General features: G+C 43.7%; 1 protein-coding gene across 2 annotated transcripts; it reads left to right on the top strand.

Annotated features, from left to right (window-relative positions):
* The first annotated feature begins 1,069 nt into the window (after positions 1-1,069).
* On the top strand, positions 1,070-23,317 carry Dgke (diacylglycerol kinase epsilon). Of its 2 annotated transcripts, XM_028878203.2 has the most exons (11): positions 1,070-1,834; positions 6,505-6,664; positions 8,748-8,867; positions 10,740-10,883; positions 11,180-11,337; positions 11,958-12,009; positions 13,376-13,489; positions 16,817-16,888; positions 19,188-19,315; positions 19,911-20,022; positions 20,297-23,317. In XM_028878203.2, exons 1-11 carry the CDS (start codon positions 1,377-1,379, stop codon positions 20,474-20,476), a joined length of 1,698 nt encoding a protein of 565 aa, XP_028734036.1. In that variant the 5' UTR covers positions 1,070-1,376; the 3' UTR covers positions 20,477-23,317. The 2 variants fall into 2 exon arrangements, with proteins under 2 accessions (XP_028734036.1, XP_028734037.1); XM_028878204.2 differs by lacking the exon at positions 16,817-16,888.
* Positions 23,318-24,408: the final 1,091 nt, after the last annotated feature.

Here is a 24,408-nt window from a genome sequence, read left to right as displayed (position 1 = left end):
AACCTCTGAACCATCTCTCCAGCCTTTAATAATCGGGGTTTTTTTTTCTCCTTTTCCTGTTTTTTCTTTTTTGCTTTCTTTCTTTCTCTTTCTTTCTTTTTTGGTTCTTCGAGATAGGGTTTCTCTGTGTAGTCCTGGCCATGCTGAAACTCACTCTGTAGAGCAGGCTGGCCTCGAACTCAGAGATCTGTCTGCCTCTGCCTCTCCACTGCATGGATTAAAGACATGAGCCGCCACCATTTGGCCCCTTTAATAATTCTTGCTAGACAGGTTTCTACAAGCCTGATGCCCTCTGAGAGCTGGGATTTACCACATAGTAATTGGCACCTAGCAATCATCCAGTATGTGTGTAATAATACCAGTAAGAAGTCTAGGGTAGCTCAGTACAATGCTGTCTAGCATGTGATACCTCTGAGCTCGATCCCCAGCACCAATATATAAATAAGTAAATACAGAGAGAGCAAGAGCACTGGTGACTTTTGGCAATCTTTGACGTTATACTTTCAAAAGAGACAGTTTTCTCCACTCCAACAATCATAACCATGTCAACCCCACCTCCACCGGTGAGGAAGTGGGTCAGGCTGAAGATCAAATACTCCAAGTCGTTTATAGTAGAACTTCCTTTAGCCGGTCAACCATGTACATTAACATCCTCAATGTTGCTCCGCCCCTTATTTCCCTAAACCACGCCTCATTCCACACTAATGAGGGTGCCCATCCTTTCCTAGGCTCCAGATCAGTCAAGTTTTCTCCACATTCCCGACCACCTCCAGCCCCCACCTCGCCCCCAGATCTGGCCCCGCCCTCATACCTGGACCCCTCCCACTCAAGGGGAGCACCGCCGCGGGCCCCGCCCCACATCTCGTCCCGCCTATAAACGGGTTCCGTTTGCGCAGGCCACGCCTCCTTCTAACCCCGCCCCACCAGCGGAATGCGCCATCATAGGCCTGGGTCCTATCCGACCCCGCCCATGCTCTGGGAGCGTCAGGCCCCGCCCACCCATCGCCGCGGAGGGCCAGCGTGCGGACTGCGCAGGTGCGCGCCACAAGCGCGGCCTCCTCCCCCCCACGCAGGTCTCGCAGCGTGCGGGTGGGACGGCGCCCGCGGGCTTGGCCGCAGGTAGAAGCCCGGGGCCGCGCGAGCGGGCTCAGCTCTCCGGAGACCTCGCGAGAGGGGCGCGGGCGAGACCCCGCGGGACGGCCGTTGTGAGCGCAGTGTTGCGGGCCTGGCCTTGCGCTGGACCGAGCCCGCGGGGTGCGGGCCCGGGGGCCGAGGCCGCGCGCCGCGAGGACGAGCCGCCACGCCACGCTGCGAGTCCTAAAGGCGAGCCCGCGGGACCCGGCCGCTCCCTCTAGGCCACGCCCCAGCCTGGGAAGATGGAGGGAGACCAGCGGACCAGTCCGCCCACCCGGGGCCTGCTTCCCGACGGCCACTTGGTCCTGTGGACGCTGTGCTCCGTGCTGCTGCCGGTGCTGATCACCTTGTGGTGTAGCCTTCAGCGCTCGCGCCGGCAGCTGCATCGCAGGGACATCTTCCGCAAGAGCAAGCACGGCTGGCGTGACACCGACCTGTTCAGCCACCCCACCTACTGCTGCGTGTGCGCGCAGCACATCCTGCAGGGAGCCTTCTGCGACTGCTGTGGGCTCCGCGTGGACGAGGGCTGTCTCAAGAAGGCGGACAAGCGCTTCCAGTGCAAGGAGATCATGCTCAAGAACGACAGCCGGGCCGCAGATGCCATGCCTCACCACTGGATCCGCGGCAACGTGCCCCTGTGCTCTTCCTGTGTCGTCTGCAAGCAGCAGTGCGGCAGCCAGCCGAAGCTCTGCGATTACAGGTATGGCCTTTGTGAGAGGGTAGGGGGGGGATTGTGAGGGGGAGGGAGGAGGGGCAGGTTTGCAAACACTGGGTCAAGAGACCTAAATTCAACGCAGCGAATGGCCTAAATCTCTCACAAGCATCCCTGGCGTTCCTGGCAGTTCCATTTAGATAGATGTTGCTTCCCCAGCACCACCCACCCACCCCACCCCCTCGTTTATGAGACAGGGTCTCCCACAGCCCAGGCTGGCCTCAAAGTCACTGGAGAGCAGAGGAGGGCCTCGAACTTTTGATCCTTCTGCCTTTCACCTCTCCAGGGCTGAGATTACAGGCCAGTTCGTGGGGGGCTGGGGTCCCAACTCAAAGGCCCTGAACATGTTACTCATGCACTCTGCCAGCTGGACTCCACCACCATCCCACCCCTATCTTCCCACCCCTGCCAGGGCTCTTAATTTTCATCAGAGACCTCTTCATTGCCGCCTGCCTTGTGGCTACTCAGTAGCACCCCATTTTATATCAGGGAAAAATGAAGGGCACACGAAGTAACTTTCTGCTCGTCACAAACCAACTGGTTCTTGGTTTGGAACAGTGAAAACAAGGGTCATCCCAAAGCAGCGCTTTACATTTCTTTTTCCTAACACAGCTCTTGGTGTCAGAGTGAAGAATTTGACACAAGGCAAAAAAAAAAAAGAAAGAATATTTCTACATCTTCTATTAGTAATGCTTCTGAGAGGGTTGCACATTGGCAATGGAGTTGCATTATGTGGAGATCAGAAAACAACTCTGTGGAGTTCCCTTTCCACCACTGAGTCCTGTGACTCCAGCTCAAGTCATCCGGCTGTTGGGCCTCACCAGCCCCGAAAGGAATGTTTCTTTTGTCGGATCTTCCAGGACTAGTGTCTCAGATGAGTCACCTGAGTTAAACTGAGAATATTTTTATGGCTTCAGCATATACAGTGAAGAGTGCATTTTGCGTGTGGAATGCTGTCTTAAACAGGGTTGGTGGAAAGCAGTGCTGCCCTGCAGATCATTTCCTCTGGCTTGTTGAACAGTTAAAGATAATCTGGGACTGGTTCCCACGACTTCTGACACCCAGCCCTGGGTCAGAGCCTGGTCTGGATCCCACCATGTAAGGGGTTTTATTCCCAACACATAGAAAGTCCCACCCATATTTTGAGGTGCTGAAGCACAAAGGTGACCCTAGCTGTGGAGTTGCTGTGTGTCTGTGTGTGGGGGTATGTACACATGAGTGTAGATACAGAGACCACAGAGGGTGGCACACGAACACATACACCAGAGCTGAAGTTGTAGGTTGTAAGCGTCCCAACATGGTACTGGGAATCAAACTCGGGTCCTTTTCCAGAGCAGTACACACTCTTTACTGTTGATCCATCTCTCCATCCTCTCTTAAAAAAAAAAAAAAAAAAAACCTTCAAGACAGAGTTTCTTTGTGTAGCCCTGGCTGTCCTAGAACTTGCTATGTAGACCACACTGGCCTCAAACTCAGAGATCCACCTGCCTCTGCCTTCTGAGTGCTGGCATTAAAGGCATGTGTCATCACTGCCTAGCTAAAATTCTTGTTATCTGTGAATTTATTGTCCACACTAAAACACATTGAGAGCAGAAAAGAGCAATATTAATAATTACGCCCAAAAAATAAGCTTAAATCAAGATATTCCAAGCCAAGCATATGGTCACCATATTCCTAAATCTGACTTAATTTTTTAAAGATTTCTTTTTTAATTGTGTGTGTTGTGAGTCTTTTGCCTGTGTGTATGTCTGCGCATCACACTGTGATTAGTACCCAGGGAGGCCAGAAGAAGGCATCTGATCTCCTGGAACTAGAGTTACAGAGGGTTGTGAGCTGCCAGATGGGTGCTGGGATCAAACCTGGGTCCTCAAGAGCAGCCAGTGCTCTTAACCACTGAGTCATCTCTCTAGTCTCACGTTTAACTTTTCAAAAATGTGTTGGATTAATATACAAAATAGTGTCTCTGTTATTTTCATGCATACATGTAACTTCTCTTTCATCCTGCTCGCTCTCCTCTGGAAGCCGCTCTCTGAGTTTTCGTAGAGTCCTGTGTCTACCCCAACCACTGTCTGTCCTTCCCCAGCCTTCTTTTTGCTCTTCTCACTTCTTTTCTCATGGAAGTAATGGGTTGGATTGCATTTAAAAATTCATTAGCCAGGCGTGGTGGTGCATGCCTTCAGTCCCAGCACTTGGGAGGCAGAGACCGGAGGCTCTCTGTGAGTTCAAGGCCAGCCTAGGCTACATAGTGAGTTGCAGGACAGCCAGTGCTACATAGTGAGACCCTGTCTCAAAAGACAAAGCAAACAAAAAAGAATTCCTTATATTTGGGCTGGAGTAGTGCTCAGTGATTGCACTGGTTGTTTTTCCAGAGGACCCAGGTTCAGTTCGAAGCTCCCACGTCGGGAGGCTCAGGAGTTCAGGGTCATCCTTGGCTACAGAGTTCAAGGCCAGCCTGGGATACATGGGACTGTCTCAATAAATAAATTAATTAAAGACAAACTGACACATTTTTAATAACTATGACAAAGAAGATTTCTGGGTCCATGAATGTGTATGCAGTTATCAGAACCTAATGGAAGGGTCATCAGCTGGCTCAGTGGGTAGACTCTTGCCACCAAGTCTTACAACCTGAGTTCAGTCTCCAGGGCTCACATGGAGGAAAGAAAAACACTCCCAGAAGTGTTCCTCTGACCTCCACGTATGCCTCTCTAACACATAAGTGATGCATTAGAAGATAAATAGATAGGTGGGTAGATGAATATATATGGAAGTCTCTAAAAACTAAAGAAAGATGGATATGGCCAAGGCTACATGGTAAGACCTTGTCTCAAAAGAAAAGAAAAAAAATGGATATAGCCCATAACTAAGTTCACAAAAAAAGCAAAACCAGTTGACCTAATTATCAGAGACCTCTAGATTAAAACAGTAGGGTTTCTTTTTTACCATCAAGGCAAGTTTTTAGGCACTAATGAATAGTACTTTAAAAAAAAATGTGTTTAGGGGCTGGGAATGTAACTTAGTTGGTAGAATGCCTTCCTAGCATGTATGAAGCCCCAGGTTTGATAATGTAGTTGCTGGGAATCTAACCCAGGTCCTCTGCAGGAGTAACAAATGCCCCCCCCCCTCATTTGTTTGGTTTGGTTTGGTTCCCCCCTCCCCAAGCTTTCTCTGTGTAACAGTCCTAGGTGTCCTGGAACTCGCTTTGTAGACCAGGCTGGCCTCGAACTCGCAGAGATCCGCCTGTCTCTGCCCCCCAAGTGCTGGGATTAAAGGCATAAACCACCACCACCTGGTAACAAATGCTCTTAATTGCTGAGCCATCTCCCCAGCCCCTTGTTTTTTTTTAGTACTATAGGTTTTTGTTTTGGAGTGTGTGTATGTGGGGGGGGGGGGGGGTTCGTCTTATACCAGAACAGCACTCCTGAATGGGAAGTTAAGTAGTTAAGTAGATCAGTGTCTCAGTCTTACCTAGCTTAAAAAGTTGGTAGTGAAATTTGACCCTTTTCCCCATAAATAAATGTGATGTTCAAGGAAAAATAAATAAAATATAGTAGGTTAGAGTTAGCTGAGCTGGAGATGTAGGTAGGTAGGTAATAGAACATTTGAATATCGTGAATAAGTTCTGAGGTCCATCCCCAGCACTGGAGGAAAATAAAAAATTACCCAAGTTAGGCTTGGTGGCACTTGCCTATAATCCCAGCACTCTGGAACCTGAGGCATTAGAATTAAAAGTTCAAGGCCAGAGAGAATCAAATAGCAGCATTTTATCTCAAAACAATAATGCCATATACAATAGTAGTTAGCTGTACGCCACCGGTAGATGGGTGTGTTCACATCAACTGTATAACCGCCTATTACAGTTTCTGACGTTGAAAGCCGGTATTTATAAATGGCATGAGCAAGTTGTGTTGTCAGTGTCTCCAACACATGGTACAGGTATCTATTTTTAGCCATCAATAGAACTCTTGAGTAAACAGTAATTACTTGACAAATCTCAACATCCAAAAGGAAAAAAAAACATTTTTAAAATCAAACACATCTGACAGAAAAATGTTTATTCCCTCATTTTAAATGAGTTAATTCTGTCCTTCTCTGGTGGCCTGCATTTGCTCAGTCAGATCTGTCTTATCTGTGAGTGGATTAAATAGCTTAGCAGATTAATAATAGAAAGCCTGAGTCTTGCCAACACTGTTCCTGCCTGTCGTTGGCACTGGTACCCAACACAGAGGCAAATCTGGATACACGAGTTCTATCTTTGTTTCAGAGGCAGACATGGAACTGTTTGTCAGCTCCTAAAAGAAGTAGGATGCTCTACTTTCTACACACAAGGAGAAAATTGGCAAACCACACCTGAGGAACTACAGATGTCATGAACAGGTTTACACTAAAGCACACACATTTCTAACATATACAGCTGTTGTTTTAGATTGACCTTGTTAGGGGGTTGTACCTGCAGGTGTCTACCGTGTTACAAAATTGCCCTGAGAAATTATTTGTGCATTTTTAAAAGTATGGTCATAGGGAGTATATGTTTGTGCAGTGTTTTTACTACATTTATTTGTGTGTGGATACACTGTTTTAACTTTTGACACAAGTGTGGTTTGTGGACTAGGAATGCTGGTTTAAAATAAATTGACAGCTGTTTCTTCTTTCCTCAGATGTGTTTGGTGCCAGAAAACAGTCCATGATGAGTGCATGAAGAGCAGCTTAAAGAATGAAAAGTGTGATTTTGGAGAATTCAAGAATCTCATCATCCCACCAGGTTATTTAACTTCCATTAACCAGATGCGTAAAGACAAAAAGACCGATTATGAAGCGGTAATTAATTTATTTTCTTACAAATTTATTCACTTAAAGTTGGTATGTAAGATAGTTAATTCTTTGTATTTGAGGGGAAAAAGGGGAATTAAGTAAATATGAGGTTAAGGAGTTTAAAAGGTCATTACGGCAAGCCATAAAACCTCACCCACAGTCCATCATGACTGCAAACAACTTTAATAGCAGCACTCAGGAGGTCAAGGCAGTAGGACCAAAAATTCATGGTCAGCTTAGTCTATATAACAAGTTCTGGAATGCAGAGCAGAAACTAAGGACCAGGGGCTGGAGAGATGGTTCAGCAGTTAAGAGTACTGGCTGTTCTTTCATAGGACCAGGGTTATATAGAGTGAGTTCCAAGACAGCCAAGGCTACACAAAGAAACCCTGTCTCAAAAAACCAAAAAAGAAAAAGAAAGAAAGACTTCTGGCGAGGCATGGTGGCACTTACCTTTCTTTAGTCCTATCACTCAGGAGGCAGAGGCAGGTGGATCTATGAGTTTGAGGCCAGCCTGGTCTACAGAGCTAGTTCCAGGAAATCCAAGGCCACACAGAAACTCTGTCTCAGAAAAAAAAAAAAAAAAAAAAAAAAAAGACAGACAGACACTTCTGGTTCAAGCATTTCAGATAAAGGACACTCAACCTATGTAATGTTTCAAGTATTTGAACGTAGCAATTGTGTTGAAAATTGTGATGAGTGTGATTGTTTTAGAAGCAAAATTAGAAAAATCAATGGAAATGGTTAAGAGCACCATTTTCATCTTAATTTTATACTAATCTGATTTAGCAGTAGCATGGACTGCTTTATTAATGAGTTCTTTTAAAGTTTTTTATTCATTTATTTCATGTATATTCGTGTACCATAAGCACATGTGTGACTCCATGGATACCTGCACTCACACATACACATTACACACACACACACACACACACACACACACACACACACACACACACACCTGAAAATGAAAATAAAATATGTTTTTAAAATGTTGATTACATTTATTTATTTCATGGGGGTGGGGTGTACATGTGCCATAACTTTGGGAATTGGTTGGTTCTTTCTCCCATTGAGCCCCAGAAATTGAACTGGGGTGTCAGGCTTGGTGGTAAGCTTCTACCTGATAAGCCATCTTGCCAGCCCCCAGAGTATTAGTCGGAAGTCATTTAGATATGCTTGGATATTCATACTCAAAAGGACCTCTGCTAGGCTCTTGTGATCCACCTGAAGTGGGTTCTGGGAACCACGCTCCAATCCTCTTCAAGAGACTCATGAAAATATTGCTTAAAGAATGATAAAGGGGCTGGAGAGATGGCTCAGCAGTAAGACCACTGGCTGCTTTTCCAGAGGACCCGAGTTCAATTCCCAGCACCCACATAGCAGCTCACTCCTGTCTGTAACTCCAGCTCCAGATTATCTGGCTTCTGAGGATACATGGCTTCTGAGGATACATGGCAGATTTATTACATTTAATTTAATTTCTTCAGAATGATGATGTGGAAAGACTACTGGAGCCTGGGAAAGTGGCTCGGTCGGTAAACACTTGCCATGCAAGCCTGGGACCTGAGCTCAGTCCTCAGCATCTCTTTGTAATCCCTGCCTGAGGAACACAGTACTCCTGGGGCTTGGTGGCTAGCCAGCCTACATAACTGACAATTCCCATGACCCATCGAGGTACCTTATTTCAAGAAAGAAGATAGCCTCTCCTGGTGGGTATGTGGCCAACACCTTTCATCCCAGCGCTTGGGAGGCAGGGGTAGGTTGATCTCTGTGAGTTCCAGGCCAACCAAGGCTATGTAGTGAGACTTTCTCAAAAGAGAGGAAGGAAAGGAGGGGCTCCTGAGGAAAATATCCGAGGGGGGTGTCTCACCGTTACGTGGAGACGTATGCACACAAGAAGTCTACATTGAGTAAAACGTCAAGCTATAAGGTCCTCTGCCATTCTTGGGCTTGTTTTTCATTATTGTGTTGATAGTACTGGTATAATTCTTATTTCAGCAAATTATAGCAGCATTGCTACTAAGGAAAGTTTTCTGTTTGCCATCTCTCAGACACTAACCCCGTTTTGTTCATGTTCATTTTTTAGCTAGCTTCTAAGTTTGGAAAGCAGTGGACCCCATTAATAATCCTGGCCAACTCTCGGAGCGGAACCAACATGGGAGAAGGACTTTTGGGAGAGTTTAGGATCCTGTTAAATCCAGTCCAGGTAACTACAGAGAAAACCTTGCTTCCTGGGTCTCCTTATTTTCAACTGTTACTTTTCCTGAAATGCAATGGTTATTGATGCCTGAAGTCACTACCTAGTCACAGGAAAGAATAATAATTATAAAAGACTCAAGCCTTTATATATAGTAAATATATAATAAAACAAAAACCATATCACCTAGCAATCCCATTCAAGGGAAATGAAACCTTACGTCCCACAGAGATTTGGGTGCAAATGTTAGATGGCAGTGTTACTCATAATTGCCTAAAAATGGAACAGCACGACCGCTCGACTGGTGAGTGGATAAACAACTTGTGTATTCATAAAGTGGAATACTTTTCAGTGAATGAGAGAAACAAACTGTGCATGATAGCAGGTGAACTTTAAAACGGCACTGCTAAATCAATCAAGGCTGTAGGGATCAGTCACACTGTATTATTGCATTCATGTGACCTTTCCAGAAGGACAAATCAATAGAGTGGGGGTAAACTTTTAACTGCCTGGGGACAGAAATGGGAAGTGACTATTAAGGGACCTTGAGACATCTTATTTTTAAAAAAAAGTTATAAACTGGATTATTGTAGTAGTTGCACAAACTAAAATCAGCTACTTTTTCATTTTTACAGAGGAATTTTTTTTTGATAAGTAAATTATATCTTGATTTTTAAAATGAGGGGAGGCATGCCATGAGAACTGAATATACATAATCCAGGGGTAATGGCTGTTCCTATAATCCCAGTACACAGGAGGCAGAAGCAGGTGGATCTCTAATTTCAAGGCCAGTCCAGTCTACACAGTAAGATCCTCTCTCAAAAACATTTATTTATTTATTTATTTACTTTTTGTTTTTTCGAGACAGGGTTTCTCTGTGTAACAGCTCTGGCTGTCCTGGAACTCACTCTGTAGACCAGGCTGGCATCAAACTCAGAGACATCTGCCTGCCTCTGCCTCCTGAGTGCTGGGGTTAACAGAGTACACCACCATCGCCCGGCTCAAAAACACATTTTTTTAGAAAAAGATTGTGTGACTATGCTAGCAGGTAACAATCCATTTTGTAGTGATCAGAAATGTAATTGCTTTTCCTTCTGTAAGTGTAAAATGTAAAAAACATTTTCATATTGAAGTAGTAACCCAATGATAAAGTAACTGCCTAACATGCAAGACCCCAGATCTGGTCCCTAGCATCAAAGAGGGAAAATAGCATTAACAGTAAGATGCACAAATTTGCATTTCCTCAAAGATGTAAATATTTTCTCCCTTTGGAATATAGCCTCATAATTCCAAACCCGGGGACGAAAGTAGCTTAACAGATACATGGTGATTTATCTAGTTGAGAGATTGTCCCTGCATTTGGATCACTCTAAACTATACCACAGAAGTCACCTGTACAGAGGGCATTAGTCTCTTAAGTATTTTCGTGTGTCAGTAAATATTTACAGATATTTGGAATCCTTACATTTCAGGTCATAGTGTATTTTTCAAAATTAATTAGTTTCTAGAAATTTGCACTCGATTTGTTTTTAAAGCATAAAGTACAGAATACTAGCTAAAGGTGAGCTTACCGCGCTCTAGTTTGGTGTGAATAGAAAGGAATCAAATGGTATTGTAGACTTAGACTCTCTGCAGAGTCACGGGCAGCTGACTTACCCTCCTGGGCCTGTGTCCTAGTCAGTACAATGAGGCCAGTTCCTCCTTTGTAGGTCAGTGGACTGGATGGGAATAGGAATATTCCTATGGGGATCTGGCCTGTCTCGGGGAGCTGTCAGAGGAGAATACCTAGTAGCCAGCACTGCTGCTCAGCTGCTGCTCTGTTCATCTGCAGGAAGGACAGCGTGAGTGAACATGGTCTTTCTCTTGTTCTCTTATTCTTAGGTGTTTGATGTAACTAAGACACCCCCGATCAAAGCCCTACAGCTGTGCACTCTTCTTCCTTATCACTCAGTTCGCGTCCTTGTCTGTGGAGGAGACGGCACTGTGGGCTGGGTCCTCGATGCAGTTGATGAAATGAAGATTAAGGTATCTGTCTTTAAGAACTACTCTAATGGGGGCTGGTGATGCAGTAGAGCACTTGCCTAGCATGTGTAGGTTCAGTTCCTAGCACCACCCCAAAAAAGAATGAAAGGAGCAGGTGACTACTAGAAGATGAAGCCAGTTCGGATAGTTAGGAATGAAACACTGAGATTCAGGAGTTACCACAACCTACAGTTGTTTTATTTTTGTCTTTGTTGCTTTAGTCTTTAAATTTTACAAAATACTATTGTGCTACAAATAATCTAACAAGAAAAATCTGCAGTACATCTTCTCTGTTCTAGGGACAAGAAAAGTACATTCCACAGGTTGCAGTCTTACCCCTGGGAACAGGCAACGATCTGTCCAATACCCTGGGCTGGGGTACAGGCTATGCTGGAGAAATCCCGGTTGCACAGGTCTTGAGGAATGTAATGGAAGCAGACGGAGTCAAACTAGACCGGTAAGTTACATTGTGCTGGCAAGTCTGTTACTTGATTTGTTGAAATGAAGACTTGCGTAGCTATAAAATTCACTGATGTTGGTCAGGCATGCTAACTCATACCTGTAAGACCAGCATTTGGGAGATTGAAGCAGGAGAGAATTGCCATGAATTTGAGGCCAACCTGGGCCATCCAGTTAAGAACCTGTCTCAAGAAACCAAAAACATGGGCTGGAGAGATGGCTCAGTGGTTAAGAGCACTGGCTGCTCTTCCATAGGTCCTGAGTTCAATTCCCAGCACCCACATGGTGACATCTATAATGGGATTTGATGCCCTCCTCTGTCGTGCAGGCATTCATGCAGACAGACACTCTGTGTTTAATAAATAAATAAATCTTTAAAAAAAAGAAAGAAACCAAAAAGAAGTTAAATGTAATTTAAGTGGAAAGAACTAACTACTTATAACAGATTTTGATGTCTTGTTCTTGGTATTGTAAATAGTTCAGTTATAAATTTGCACACTTAGATGTGGATACGTCCTCAGATGCTTTAAAATGGCATTGAAATTTTCATGTCAACTTATCTAGAATATAGGCTTTGGTTAAAAGTACTCTTTTTTTTTTTTAACTTCTGTTTTTTAGATGGAAAGTGCAGGTAACAAACAAAGGATACTACAATTTAAGAAAACCCAAGGTACGTTTTTAGTGCTTCGGTTGTGAGCAGTTTGGCAAATGCACATTGTGTCTGTGGCCCACGATTCCAGGCGGGGTAGGACGGAGAGACCTGGTATCTAAAGGGAGCTGGGTTCAGAGCAGAACCCCCCAGTGCCTGCCTTACTCACTGAACTGCTGGTTCTGGTTGTTTGGTTTGGTTTGTTTCTGCTGGCTTGTATTTGGGAGGTGCTAAATGAATACTCTGCCACTGAACCACATCCCCACCCCCAAGCTGGACTAGAAAATGTGCTGTGGAAAAGAACATTGCCCAGGTGCACTTAGTTCTGCCCTGGCAGATCAGGTTAATTTAGATCAGCAAAGGCACACAGGATTTCCCACACACAGGTGAGGCATGTCTGCAAAGAGCAAACATTACAGCAATAATAGAGAAGTATTTATTTACTGAGGATGAAAGTCAGGATCTCATGCATGCTGCCCAAGCATTCTGCTACTGAGGTACCCATAAACCCAATCTGTATTTTAAGAAAATATTCTGAGATGATGTGACCAAAGCTTACAGACACAAGGAGAACCTTGAGGACAATTCAGAGACTTTATTTTCAGTTTAAAGGCATTTTAAAGTCAGACCAACCTAGTAAGACTTGGCAACTGATGGCCACAAGAGGAAGAAAGCAGATACATAGCTCTAGATTTCTAGTTTTTATGATTAGATATGTGGAAATGATGTTAACCAGTAAAATAAGGAGTCTGGGGCTTGGCGTGAAATGAAATGAGTTGTTTGTCATGGTGACTCAAATGACTGTGGAGTATTGAGTAAAAGACTAGAGGTTTGCATTTTTGCTCAGGTGTGAGATCAGAGCTAGACATGTAGACTGAAGAATTCAGGCTGAATTGGGAAAATACAAACTAAGAGAATAAACAGTTAAAACCCACAGAATCTGAAAGTTACAGAGAAGGTACAGAACAAGTACTGTAAAAACACGTTATTAAAAACATCCTGCATAGAAAATGCAGAGCAGCTGGGCGGTGGTGGCACATGTGTTAATCCCAGCACTCCGGAGAAAGAGGCAGGCGGATCTCTGTGAGTTCAAGGCCAGCCTGGACTACAGATCAGTTCCAGGACAGCCAGGGCTGTTATACAGAGAAATCCTGTCTCAAAAAAGAAAATGCAGAGCCATTCCAAATTGGGAGGTCTGAGATACGGCATGCTGAGTAGAAATGGAAGGTGGGAGTCATATCTGTAGTTATTAGCCCACAGCTTCACTGGCAGTTCATGATAGTCTGAAAAGTAACTACAGAAAGTATCCATTTTCAACAAGAGTTGGGACTAAGGTTGACTGTGGGTGGCACAGCTGGTAGCATCACTGTCGGTTCCTCTCTCCCAGGAGTTCACAATGAACAACTACTTCTCTATTGGACCCGATGCCCTCATGGCTCTCAATTTTCACGCTCATCGTGAGAAGGCGCCGTCTCTGTTTTCCAGCAGAATTCTTAACAAGGTGTGTGGGATAAAATAGCATTTCCTGCTTATCACCGAAGGTACAGTAAAAATCAATAGTTCAATTCTTAGACCCTTAGTTCAGCTCTTAGACTCAGATCAGACTGACTCATGGAAACATTTACGTGCTCTGTTTTATATAGGATTTCTAATTAAGATCCATAAATATATTTTGTTAACTATAACGAGAGTTTTAAAATTAAAAGTTGGGATAGTTTACTTAGATGGAAGTTAATTGGAATATGTTAAAGTATATATTAAATAACTAAAAGAAATTCTAGGGAAAATAAGTTTTTGGTTAAGTCACTAATAGAGAAATATATTCTGTTGGCTTAGGAAAGCTCCACGAGGCAGATGAGGTAAGGAAAGGAGCATCTGTTCCCATGGCTCTTAGCGAAAGTCATCACTCCAGTTCCTATCATAGCTGATCCCTTTGATAATAGTATTGTTTGGTTTGGTTTGATTTGGTTTGGTTTGGTTTTCTGTTTTGATTTGGTTTGCTTTGGTTTCTGGGCACAGGGTTTCTCTGTATAACAGATCTGACTGTCCTAGAACTCACTCTGTAGACCAGGCTGGCCTCGAACTCACAGAGATCCACCTGCCTCTGCCTCCCAAGTGCTGGGATTAAAGGTATTGGCCATCCACGCTTGACTGTTTTTGTTTTTGTTTGGTTTGTTGTTATTATTGATTCTGGATTTTTTATTTATTTACTTTACTTTTTTTTTTTTTTTTTTTTTTTTTTTTTTGAGACAGAGTCTCTCTGTGTAGTTCTGGAACTCACTATGTAGTCTAGACTGGCCTTAAACTTACAGGGACCCACCTGCCCTTTGCTGGGATTAAAGGTGTGCTCCACCATACCTGGTCACTGTTTTTAAAGTGACTTTTGACTGTTAAAAATAATGCAAATTAGTTGTTTCCTTATTTCTGTTTTAGAAATAGTTGAAATTTCATACTAGGTTGGGGGGTGGGGGTGTCTTTGTGACCTTCATGGACAGCAGAGAGATGAGCTTCGGGAGACAAGAAGGCAGTTCTACACAGCATGTCTCAGTAGCTGGTGTTGGTTCAAACTTCAGGAGTCTGAGCCCAAGTGGTTTATTTTAAACATATTTAAGCACAGGACAATTTGGTGCAAACTATTCTGCTAATAATTAACTCAATCCATCATGCACAACAAAGCATACATACATCTCCTTGAGGAACAAAGTAAGCTAAACACACACCAGATGTGACTCCATCAAAACTCTTGGTAAAGTCCATAAAGATGGGTTCTGTAGATTGACCGAGAAGAACAAGCTTATGATAGGGTCTGGGGGAGGGTCTGGTACCAGAAAAATCTCTGGCCACACGGTAGTGCAAAGGTCACTGGGCTAGAAAGCTTTAGCCTTCTGGGCAAAGAACAAGTTTTGCATTCAGTTGTTCCCTGAAGGAACAACCCTGTGTGAATGTCTGTGAACACAAAGATCTCCATGCCCCAAAGCTCCTCTCTTTTTATTTTTTAAAGAGAATAAATTGTGGTTGTAATAGAGGTCAAGGTTGAATGTAGTGTGTACCTGGCTAGTCTAGCTATTATAGACAAGCATAACAGAACTGTAAGATTAGCTAGCAGAGGACCAAGAAAAGGAAAACTGCCATCTTAACCGTGATGGTCATTCAGAGGTCACTTGAGAGATTCTGTTTCTCTCTCTCTCTTTGACGTTTGTTTTTTCAAGACAGGATTTTTCTGTGTAGTGGCAATCCTGGCCTCAAATCCTTAGAGATTTGCCTGCCTCTGCCTCCTGAGGGCTGGGATCAAAAGCGTGTGTCACCACCCATCATTGTTTATACAGGTCATCAATTCGACCATTGATATTATGAGAGAAATCTGACACATTAAGCAACACGTGCCTGGAAATTATTGGCAGGCACCAAGATTATACTTGAGCAAAAATAATCTATGGCAGCTGTATTTTGTAAAACTGGTTCCCGATTTGCCCATTGCTTGATTAACTTCTGCTAATATTTTTGCTCTTGTATTATAGTTTTATAAATCATACAGGCCATTTTTGAAATCTCTCTTAGTATTCCAGTAATCACTCCTGGGACTGGTAATAAAAACAGACATTGTAGCAGCAGCCCTTACAGGATCCAATAGATGCAAAAAATCATCACAATTTCCAGGAGAGCTCTCTTTCACAGACACTAGTTCCCTTTTAATAATAATAATAAGGAGGAGGAGGAGGAGAAGAAGCCCTGCCACCAAGGGGGTAGTAGAGATGGTTCAGTGGTTAAGGGCACTGGGTGCTCTTGCAGAGGACCAAGGATTGATTCCCAGCACCCACATGACAGCTCACAACCCTCTCTAACTCTAGTTCCAGGGAATCAGGTGTCCTCTTTTGATTTCTACAGGAACTAAGCACACATGTGGTGCATAGACATAAATTCAGGCAACATACCCATCCACAGAACATAAAATCTTTTTAAAAGTAATGTTACTAAGACAATAAAGGTTGCTCTTTATACAGTTGGCAACTTCAGATCTTCTATCAACCCTTCTATGTTCAAAAGTGTTTATACAGTGTTTGCTAGATTTATATGCATTTTCCTTAAATAATTTGGAGAACTAGGAAAAAAAAGAATTTTCTTACTTCAACATAATCTTATAAAATACACTTTTTGGATAACTCAGGAGGCAATGCTGTTTAAACACAAAGCATCCCAACCATATCCCACATTCCCTCTGAAAACAGACTAGTTAAACAAAAAATAATGGGCTTTATTGTCACCTTCTAAAGAGAAGGGTGATTCTGTAATTCTAACAGAGTAAGAGGCCTGAGGCAGGAGAATCACAAGTTGAAGGCCAGTCGACTACATAGCAAGACCTACCAGAGGAAAAAAGGGCCTGGGCACATTGCTCAGTTGGAAGAGCCCTTATGTGGTTTGCGTGTAGCCCTGGGTGTAACCCCCAGCACCTCATGAGCCCCGGTGTGGTGACAACCAACCATCTGCAGTCTCAGCCCCCAAGAGGCAGAGGCAGGAGGATTCAAACTTAGTATCAAATTCTAGGCCAGCCTGGGCTACATGAGACCCTATCTCCAAAGAGAGAGACAATTAACATTGCATGTGTCAAAACCACAGTTCACCTAGAATTCTCCTACCACAGTTGCATGATAAAATGCAATGTTGAATGGGTGTTAAAGGGTGTGAAATCGGGGTGCCTGCCCGAGGCATCTCTGTTTTTCTGTCCCTCAGTGTCCAGGCCAGAATGGGAAACAGTGGCTCATGGCATAGCAGGAGCTTTGCTACAGTGTCTTCTCGATGCTTTAATGCCGTATTTTGTCCATTTTCGTAGGCTGTTTATTTATTCTATGGAACTAAAGATTGTTTAGTGCAAGAATGTAAAGATCTGAATAAAAAAATTGAGGTAAGCCACTAATGTCTTTTCTAGAGGCTTGGGTGTTGTCTGGATTCTTAAGTTCTTTAACAAATGCTGTTTTCTGTAAACATGCTTTGTTCATGGATATTGAGTGTTCATGGATATCAAGTGCCAGACACTTGGCTAAGGTCTGTGTTTGTTCGTTATGTATATGAGTGTTTCCCCTGCATATATTTAAGTGTACCACTTGTGTTCCTGGTGGCTCAAAGAGGGCACCAGATCCCCTGAGGTAGGACAGTTGTAAGCTGCCATGTGGGTGCCTGGGAACTGAACCTAGGTCTTCTGTGGGAGTAGCAGGTACTCTTAACCAATGAGCCATCTCTTGATGGCCTCCTCAACATGAATTCATGTTTTAAATGATACTTCTTACGTATTAGAGCAAGTAAAAATGTATAAACAGTAAAAATAGAACATTGTTGATTGTGTATTGCTACACACCCCTAATATCACATATAGCAGTCTTGTGTATCTTGTTTGCTTCTAGAAAAAGTCTGTAATAGTTAATAACAACAACAAAGACATTAATTAGAGAAACCGAAAGCTATTGTCAAATAAGGGGAGGAATGATAAACATCTTGGAAAAAGAATGGACCACATGAGCATGCAGTAGGGAGCCTAATACACTGGCCCCAGAAAGCTGCGGCCATCCAGCAAACCCTTAGCTGAAAGCCTCCGAAAAGCTACCCAGCAGGGAAGGAATTGCAAGATTCTCCATGAAAGTTTTATTGAGTATGGTTCTGGGGGTCAAACCCAGAGCCTACAGAGCCCAGATGCTTGTAAGAGAGCTTCAATGCAGAACATGGCTTGCAGGGAGGGAGAGAGCAAGAGCCAAGGCTAAAGACAGACTGACAGAGGCCAGCCATGGGGTGTCATACCAGCCTGTTTGGAACTTGAGTTCTGCCTCGGGTGCCAGGGTAAGCCGGTGAAGGCTTGTAATGAGGGAGTGATGTCTTGCTTTGTGCCAGCTGATGTAGTGAGAGGGGAATGAGGCCGGAGTACACAGCCTGTTAGAAAGATTTACAGAGGAGGTGGTGGGTTCCACAGAATACTGTCAGTGCAAGACAGAGGAGTGTCATCTGGTTCCTACTGATTGGCAGTGGAGAACACACGTAGATAGTGCCAGGCTCCTGGTTTAGGAATGTAAGGTGCCATACTGCTTTCTCTGTTTTGTACAGAGCAAGGTGCCCAAGTAACTCATCCCAGGGGGATCGGAAGCCCTCTTCTGACCTCCCTCGGCACCAGGCATGCAGGTGGAACACAGACATATTTGTAGGTATTCACACTACACATAAAATGTTTAAATATATAAATCTTTTTTTCCATTTTCAAGACAGGGTTTCTCTGTGTAGCTTTTGGAGCCTGTCCTGGAACTCACTTTGTAGATTAGGCTGGCCTCAAACTCACAGAGATCCATCTGCCTCTGCCTCCTGAGTGCTGGGATTAAAGGCATGCGCCGCCACTACCCAGCATAAATCTTTAAAATAATGGCAGGGTAGTAGGGATTGGGAAAAAAAGAACGTTGTTGATAACATGATTAAAAACTGTTCCACTTGGGACTGAATGGATAGCTCAGTTGGTAAAGGCCTTGTAGTGCAAGTGAGGACCATAATTGTCCCCAGAACCCAAGTTAAATACGAGCCAGGCAGTGACACTCCCAGAAACCAACGTGGATAGCACCTGGGGAGTGACACCTGAGATTGACCTCCACACACGTGTGTGCACACACACCAGGAATAAACTAATTAATTAAGAAATGATTCCATGGGCTGGAGAGATTGCTGAGAAGTTAAGAGCACTTGACTGATCTTGCAGAGGTCTTGAATTCAGTTCCTAGCACCCACATGGTGGCTCACAACAACTGTCTGTAATGAGATCTGATGCCCTCTTCTGGTATATATAAAGACAGCACTCAAGTACATAAAATATATGAGTAAATAAGTCTTTTTTAAAAAGAATTCATTTCTCCGGGCAGTGGTGGCACACACCTTTAATCCCAGCACTTGGGAGGCAGAGGCAGGCGGATCTCTGTGAGTTCAAGGCCAGCCTGGTCTACAAAGCGAGTTCCAGGAAAGGCACAAAGCTACACAGAGAAACCCTGTCTGGAAAAAAAAAAAAAAAAATTCATTTCATTGTATGAAGAGAAGGAACAGCCAGGTTGCCTTCAATTTGAGGGGTTGTCTTACCCTCAGGCATGCCTCACATCTGTGAATATGCATATTAAGTTCCACGTAGACAGGTGTGGAAATAGGGTGCCCTGTAGTAACTAACTACTTACATTTCTTTAAAGCTAGAACTGGATGGTGAGCGAGTTGAACTGCCTAACTTGGAAGGTATTATTGTTCTGAACATTGGATACTGGGGCGGTGGCTGCAGACTGTGGGAAGGAATGGGAGATGAGACTTACCCTCTAGCCAGGTATGTCCATTTGATTGGTTTGGGAATGTTTGGTTTTGACAAGGTCTCCCTGTGTAAATCATGTTACTCTCGAACTCAGTCTTCCGGAGGCAGCCTCCTAGAGCTGGATTACAGTTGTTAAGTACTACAGCCAGTTGTAGTCTGGGTTCCTCACTCTGCTTCGAAGTGATCCGATTTTTGTTGTTTTTTGTTTTAGTTTTGTCCTTTTCTAGACAGGATCTCACTGTGTAGCTCTGATGTCCTAGCACTCACTCTGTAGACCAGGCTGGCCTTGAACTCACAGCCTCTGCATCCCAAGTGCTGGGATTAAAGGTGTGGGTCACTACACCCAGCCTTCTGGTTTTTGTTTGGTTGATTTTTTTGGGTTTTTCGTTTTGTTTTGTAAACTTTTACGTTTTCCTCAGGCTTTCATTTCTGTATATGTTAATGTAGACATTAATAAGTTGATGGAGTGGGTGTGGTGGTGCCGCATGCCTTTAATCTGATAAATAAATAGATAAGTTGATGGCCCACCTTATTAAAAGAGTAACTGCTTTCTGTGGATGATTTGATTTGATTGCACTCTGTCATCCATATCTTCTTATTCCAATGTTAGGCATGATGATGGTTTACTGGAAGTAGTTGGAGTGTACGGGTCTTTCCACTGTGCTCAAATCCAAGTGAAACTGGCCAACCCTTTTCGAATCGGACAAGCACATACAGTGCGGGTAGGTAACCGCTGTTTCCAAGCCCGGATGTGGAGAAGACAGCATGCATCTGTCACTTCCTCTAACCTCTAGAGACTGTAGCGGGGTGTGCGGGAGCCGGCCAGCTAAAGAAAGAAAATGCCCACTGGAAACAAATCCCCAGACAGTATTTTGGGAGATTCAGATGAATTTTTGTTTAAATCAAAGGTTGAGGACCTGTAGGAGATAGTGGGAGATGGGAAAACTTGCATGTAGTCTCTAGGACTGACATTTTCTAATCACTTCCTGGTTTCAGCTGATTCTGAAGTGTTCAATGATGCCGATGCAGGTAGATGGGGAGCCGTGGGCCCAGGGACCCTGTACTGTCACCATCACACATAAGACACATGCTTTGATGCTCTACTTCTCTGGAGAGCAGTCGGATGATGACATCTCCAGCACTTCCGATCAAGAGGACGCAAAGGAAGCCGAGTAGAAGGAGGAGCTGAAGCAGCATCTGCTCAAACCAGGAGACACGTGTCGGCCACAGGAAGTACTGTCAGCACTCCCGTCTTCGTTTCCTTCCTAGTGTAGTGGGTGTGTAAAGAGCATTTCCACAGCTAGACCTGAGTGTCACATACATACTCATCTGCGAGACACTCTGGTCGTTTATTACTAACTGAAAAACACAAAGTTTCACGAAGATGAAATGTTCTGCCTGACTGGATGTTTTAAGACTGGGGCTTGCTCTGCAGGATGCTCTGTCAGAGTGACATGTTTGATAGACAGGGTGTGGGTGAAAAGATCCTTCCCCCCTTAGTTTCTGATACGCTGACAACACAACCTGGGAGAAATGAACTCGCTTTTTGAACTGTCATGGTTAACACTGGGCTTTTCCTGCAGTGTGCTTCCTGAGATTTCCCACACCCCAAACCAAATGGACCCTACCTTCTGATCTCTAGGAGCCCCTGAGGAGAAAAGGGAAAGAGAGATGATACTTAGAATTTTCACAGTAGTGTATTTTCTATCATCACTTTTAGGTTTCTGGGTATTTAATGACCATACTGAGCTGAAATGAAAAAATCTTTTTTTTTTTTTTAATTGTTTTTGTTTGGACAGTACTGGGGATTGAACCTGGCTGGGTCCTCTAGAAGGAAGTCTAGACAAATGCTTTACCATGGAGCTACACTCCTAGCACGTATACATATATTAGGTGGATGAATCTAAGGTAAGATTTAGAGCACTTTGGATTGGAAGCTCTATCATTCACCAGCTTCTCTATTGATTAAAAGATGGTGTTGACAATGGGGAAAAAATACGTATAAGGGAAACTTCTGAGTTAGATTACTTAGTCAAAAAAAAAAAAAAAAAAATTCCAAACTGACTGCCTTCACATTGAGTGAGTGGTCTTGTGTTGTGAAATACTGTAGGGCTTCAGCGGCATTGCCCTCGGAGAGGGAAGCTCTGTTAAGATGCTTATATCATATTTATTTCCAAGTGAGAAAGATATATATATATTTTTAACTTAATTTATTATTAACCTTGAGGCATGATCCTTGTGTTTAGCATTTACACTGTACTGTACAGCTTTATTTAGTAGTGTGGTCACATAAGTGCTGGTCACAGCCACATAGAACTCTCCCTTGGTTTCCATGGCATATATACTCACCATGCTCATTCCTCAGCCGTTAAAGGGAGGGCACGTGATGAAGAACTTGAGGTGACTTAACTTTGTTTCATTGCAGCTCCCCGGGCTCCCCATTAGAGGGTGCCCTTCTGCTGTTGACAGTGAACTGCGTCTGCAGCTAGCCACACCCAGTGAGCATCTAGTCCCATGGGTTTCTGACAAATGGCATGCTTGCGCTTGGTGGTCCTGCATGAATTAATTTCTAAAAGACTAGAATCTATTCCCAAAACCACCATCTATCTCCCTTTTAATGGTTTATTATAGATCTACAGTCAGTGAATTGCCATAAACTTTGATCTGAGTCACCTTAGGCCTAGACCATGTTTTTGGAAGGACAACTTAGTAATGTCTATTAGTGAGTACATTATCTAAGGTAATTTTGCACTACTAAATTAACCTCTTCCACCTGTTCCCAGGTGATGCCAAATTCTACCATTGAGAGATGTTCCACAAGTCTGTCCCCGCTTGCTCAGGCACCTCCTTCACACTGGCTAACTGCAGCCAGTCATGGGTGTGGACTGAGGGCTTGCAGCTTCCCCCGTGAACTGATCCTGTTTGGAGTGGAATGAAATTCATCCTTAGATTCATGGTCAGGACTGTTAAGATGTCACCCTCCCTCGGAGGCACTCTTGAATGTACCTGTAATTCATAGTGCTCATTTGTAGTGGAAACAAATGGTTAATTTGGGGCTATCAATCGAAATCATTAGGGAACTCTAGTTAGAGCAGCCTTGTGTCCCCTTCCCATGACACACCGTGTTGTTTTTCTGAAGCCTTAGTCACTCAGATTTCATTGTGTAGCTTTCCCAGTACCGTGTCACAACACATACCAGTACTGGTTTACTACAGCTCACACTTTTAGGCACTAGTTCACCCAGCATTCCGATAAATGTATAGGCATGTGCCTTGTTTTAATACAATTTGTAAGACTTGGTGTTTGCAAGTTATATATTAGGTAGTGGTAGCTTACCTTACCAGGGGTCTGTACTTCACACACTGGTTCACCACCGGATCCTCTGTTCCGTTTAAAGTTGTCTCAGTAGCAACATAACTTACGTGTTCTCAGGAAAAACTATGAACATCTATTTTCACATCGCTTGTCTTTTTCTCCCCTAATACATTCCTGACACCTCATGAGTTTAGTGGCTTAAACACCAAATACCCGGCAGCTCCTCTAGGTCCTTAGGCAGGTAGCTTCCAGTGCTTGTTACAGCTCATAGAGTCAGAGGCACTTCTGTCTAGAATAGAAGTTGTCCAGGAGGAAAGTAACTAACTGAATTTCTATGTTTTAGATTTTCTGTAACTCTTAGCTGTGAACCTATAATGTAACTGGTATTTATAAAAATTTGATAGTGAAACTATTTATTTTATTTTTTTAGGGTATGAAAATCTGTAATAGTTGCCTTTTGAACATTTTGTGTACCTGGTTGTAACGTAGACTGACTCAGAAAAGTTCTTATTTGTGCTGTAAACTGAGTACTTCCACCAGCATGTCAGAAAGAGTCATTTTCATCTGTGATAGGAAGTAAAATGTTTCTAATGTACACTGTAGGATTTTCAATTTGCACTGACTAGAAAACTTGAAAGGTTATTAATTTGCACATCAGTGTGGACCTAAATATATAATCTGACCAGAAAGGGCAACAGACTAGATGATGGTTTGTGTTACTTTTGTTCAAAATGGTAATACTGATGCACTTTGTATTCAGAAACGCTGTGCTGGGGTGTGTGTGTGTGTGTGTGTGTGTGTGTGTGTGTGTGTGTGTGTGTGTGTGTGTGTTGGGGGGGCTAATTTGGTTTTTGTGACTTTCTTTTTTTAACTTCTGTACAGTTTAGGATAGGGAATGTTAAGTAGATTTTTTATTATTTAGAATTTTTTTCTTGTTTGGGTTAACTTGGGTTTTTTTAGTCATATTTTAAAAGAAAAATAGTTTTGTTGTTTCATCCCAATCCTTGTGAAGTCACGTTCAGCAACAGTACATGCTCTTGCTTTGGCTCACCTTTACAAAGCATGCCCTGTATTTCTAGAAGCCTCAGACCTAGCCGCTCTATCTCAGGTATTCTCTGGCCAGGAAGGCCAGGTAGGAGTGGGGGTGAGGGGTAAATTCTCCGCCCAGGCATGTTCATGGGACAGAGGAGCCTCTTTTTGTTAACACCACCCTTGTTTGTACTGGGTAGGCAGTGTATACTGTTATAATCCCAACACCCAGCCCAGCCTGGCCTCAAGTAGAATCTCAAAAAAATAAATAAATAATGGTTTGCATTCTAATCCAGTTGGTGACCTGGCTGTTAACATGAAAATTGGTGGTTCCTGTTGTGAGTGCAGTCTTGAGACTGCTGTGTGGAGTCTCGGAGGAGGGGGAGCTGGTGGGGCAGTGAGCGCCTGCTCTCCAACTCAGTCAGTGCGGCGCAGGAGACTACTGACCTCCCTGCACTGACCTCCCCCCTGCACTGACCTCCCTGCACTGACACCCCCCCACCCCACCCCCACACTGTATTGAGTGACTCATAGGACTTCAGCATGGAAAGCATTTACACTGTTTACAAAACAGTTCTCAGTTGGGCGTGGTAACAGTGTCAGTCATCTTAGAGACAGGCAGGAAGATCTCTGGGTTCAAGGCCAGCCAGCCAGTCAAGGCTACATAAACCCTGCCTCAAAAAACAAGGTGTTTTTTTTAAACAGGTGTGTGTGTGTGTGTGTGTGTGTGTGTGTGTGTGTGTGTGTGTGTGTGTGTGTAGATG

The sequence above is a fragment of the Peromyscus leucopus genome, chromosome 8b (assembly GCF_004664715.2).
Source record: "Peromyscus leucopus breed LL Stock chromosome 8b, UCI_PerLeu_2.1, whole genome shotgun sequence".
NCBI lineage: Eukaryota > Metazoa > Chordata > Mammalia > Rodentia > Cricetidae > Peromyscus > Peromyscus leucopus.
Note: the sequence above shows the minus strand (reverse complement) of the source record. Positions and strands in the feature narration are given on the sequence as shown.

Bases quoted from the DNA above. Each gene is read 5' to 3' on its own strand.
- Dgke (XM_028878203.2), top strand. From the start codon at position 1,377: ATGGAGGGAGACCAGCGGACCAGTCCGCCCACCCGGGGCCTGCTTCCC. The intron at 13,490-16,816 runs GTGTGTGGGATA...CCATTTTCGTAG, and splicing joins CCAGCAGAATTCTTAACAAG to GCTGTTTATTTATTCTATGG. The intron at 16,889-19,187 runs GTAAGCCACTAA...ATTTCTTTAAAG, and splicing joins ATCTGAATAAAAAAATTGAG to CTAGAACTGGATGGTGAGCG.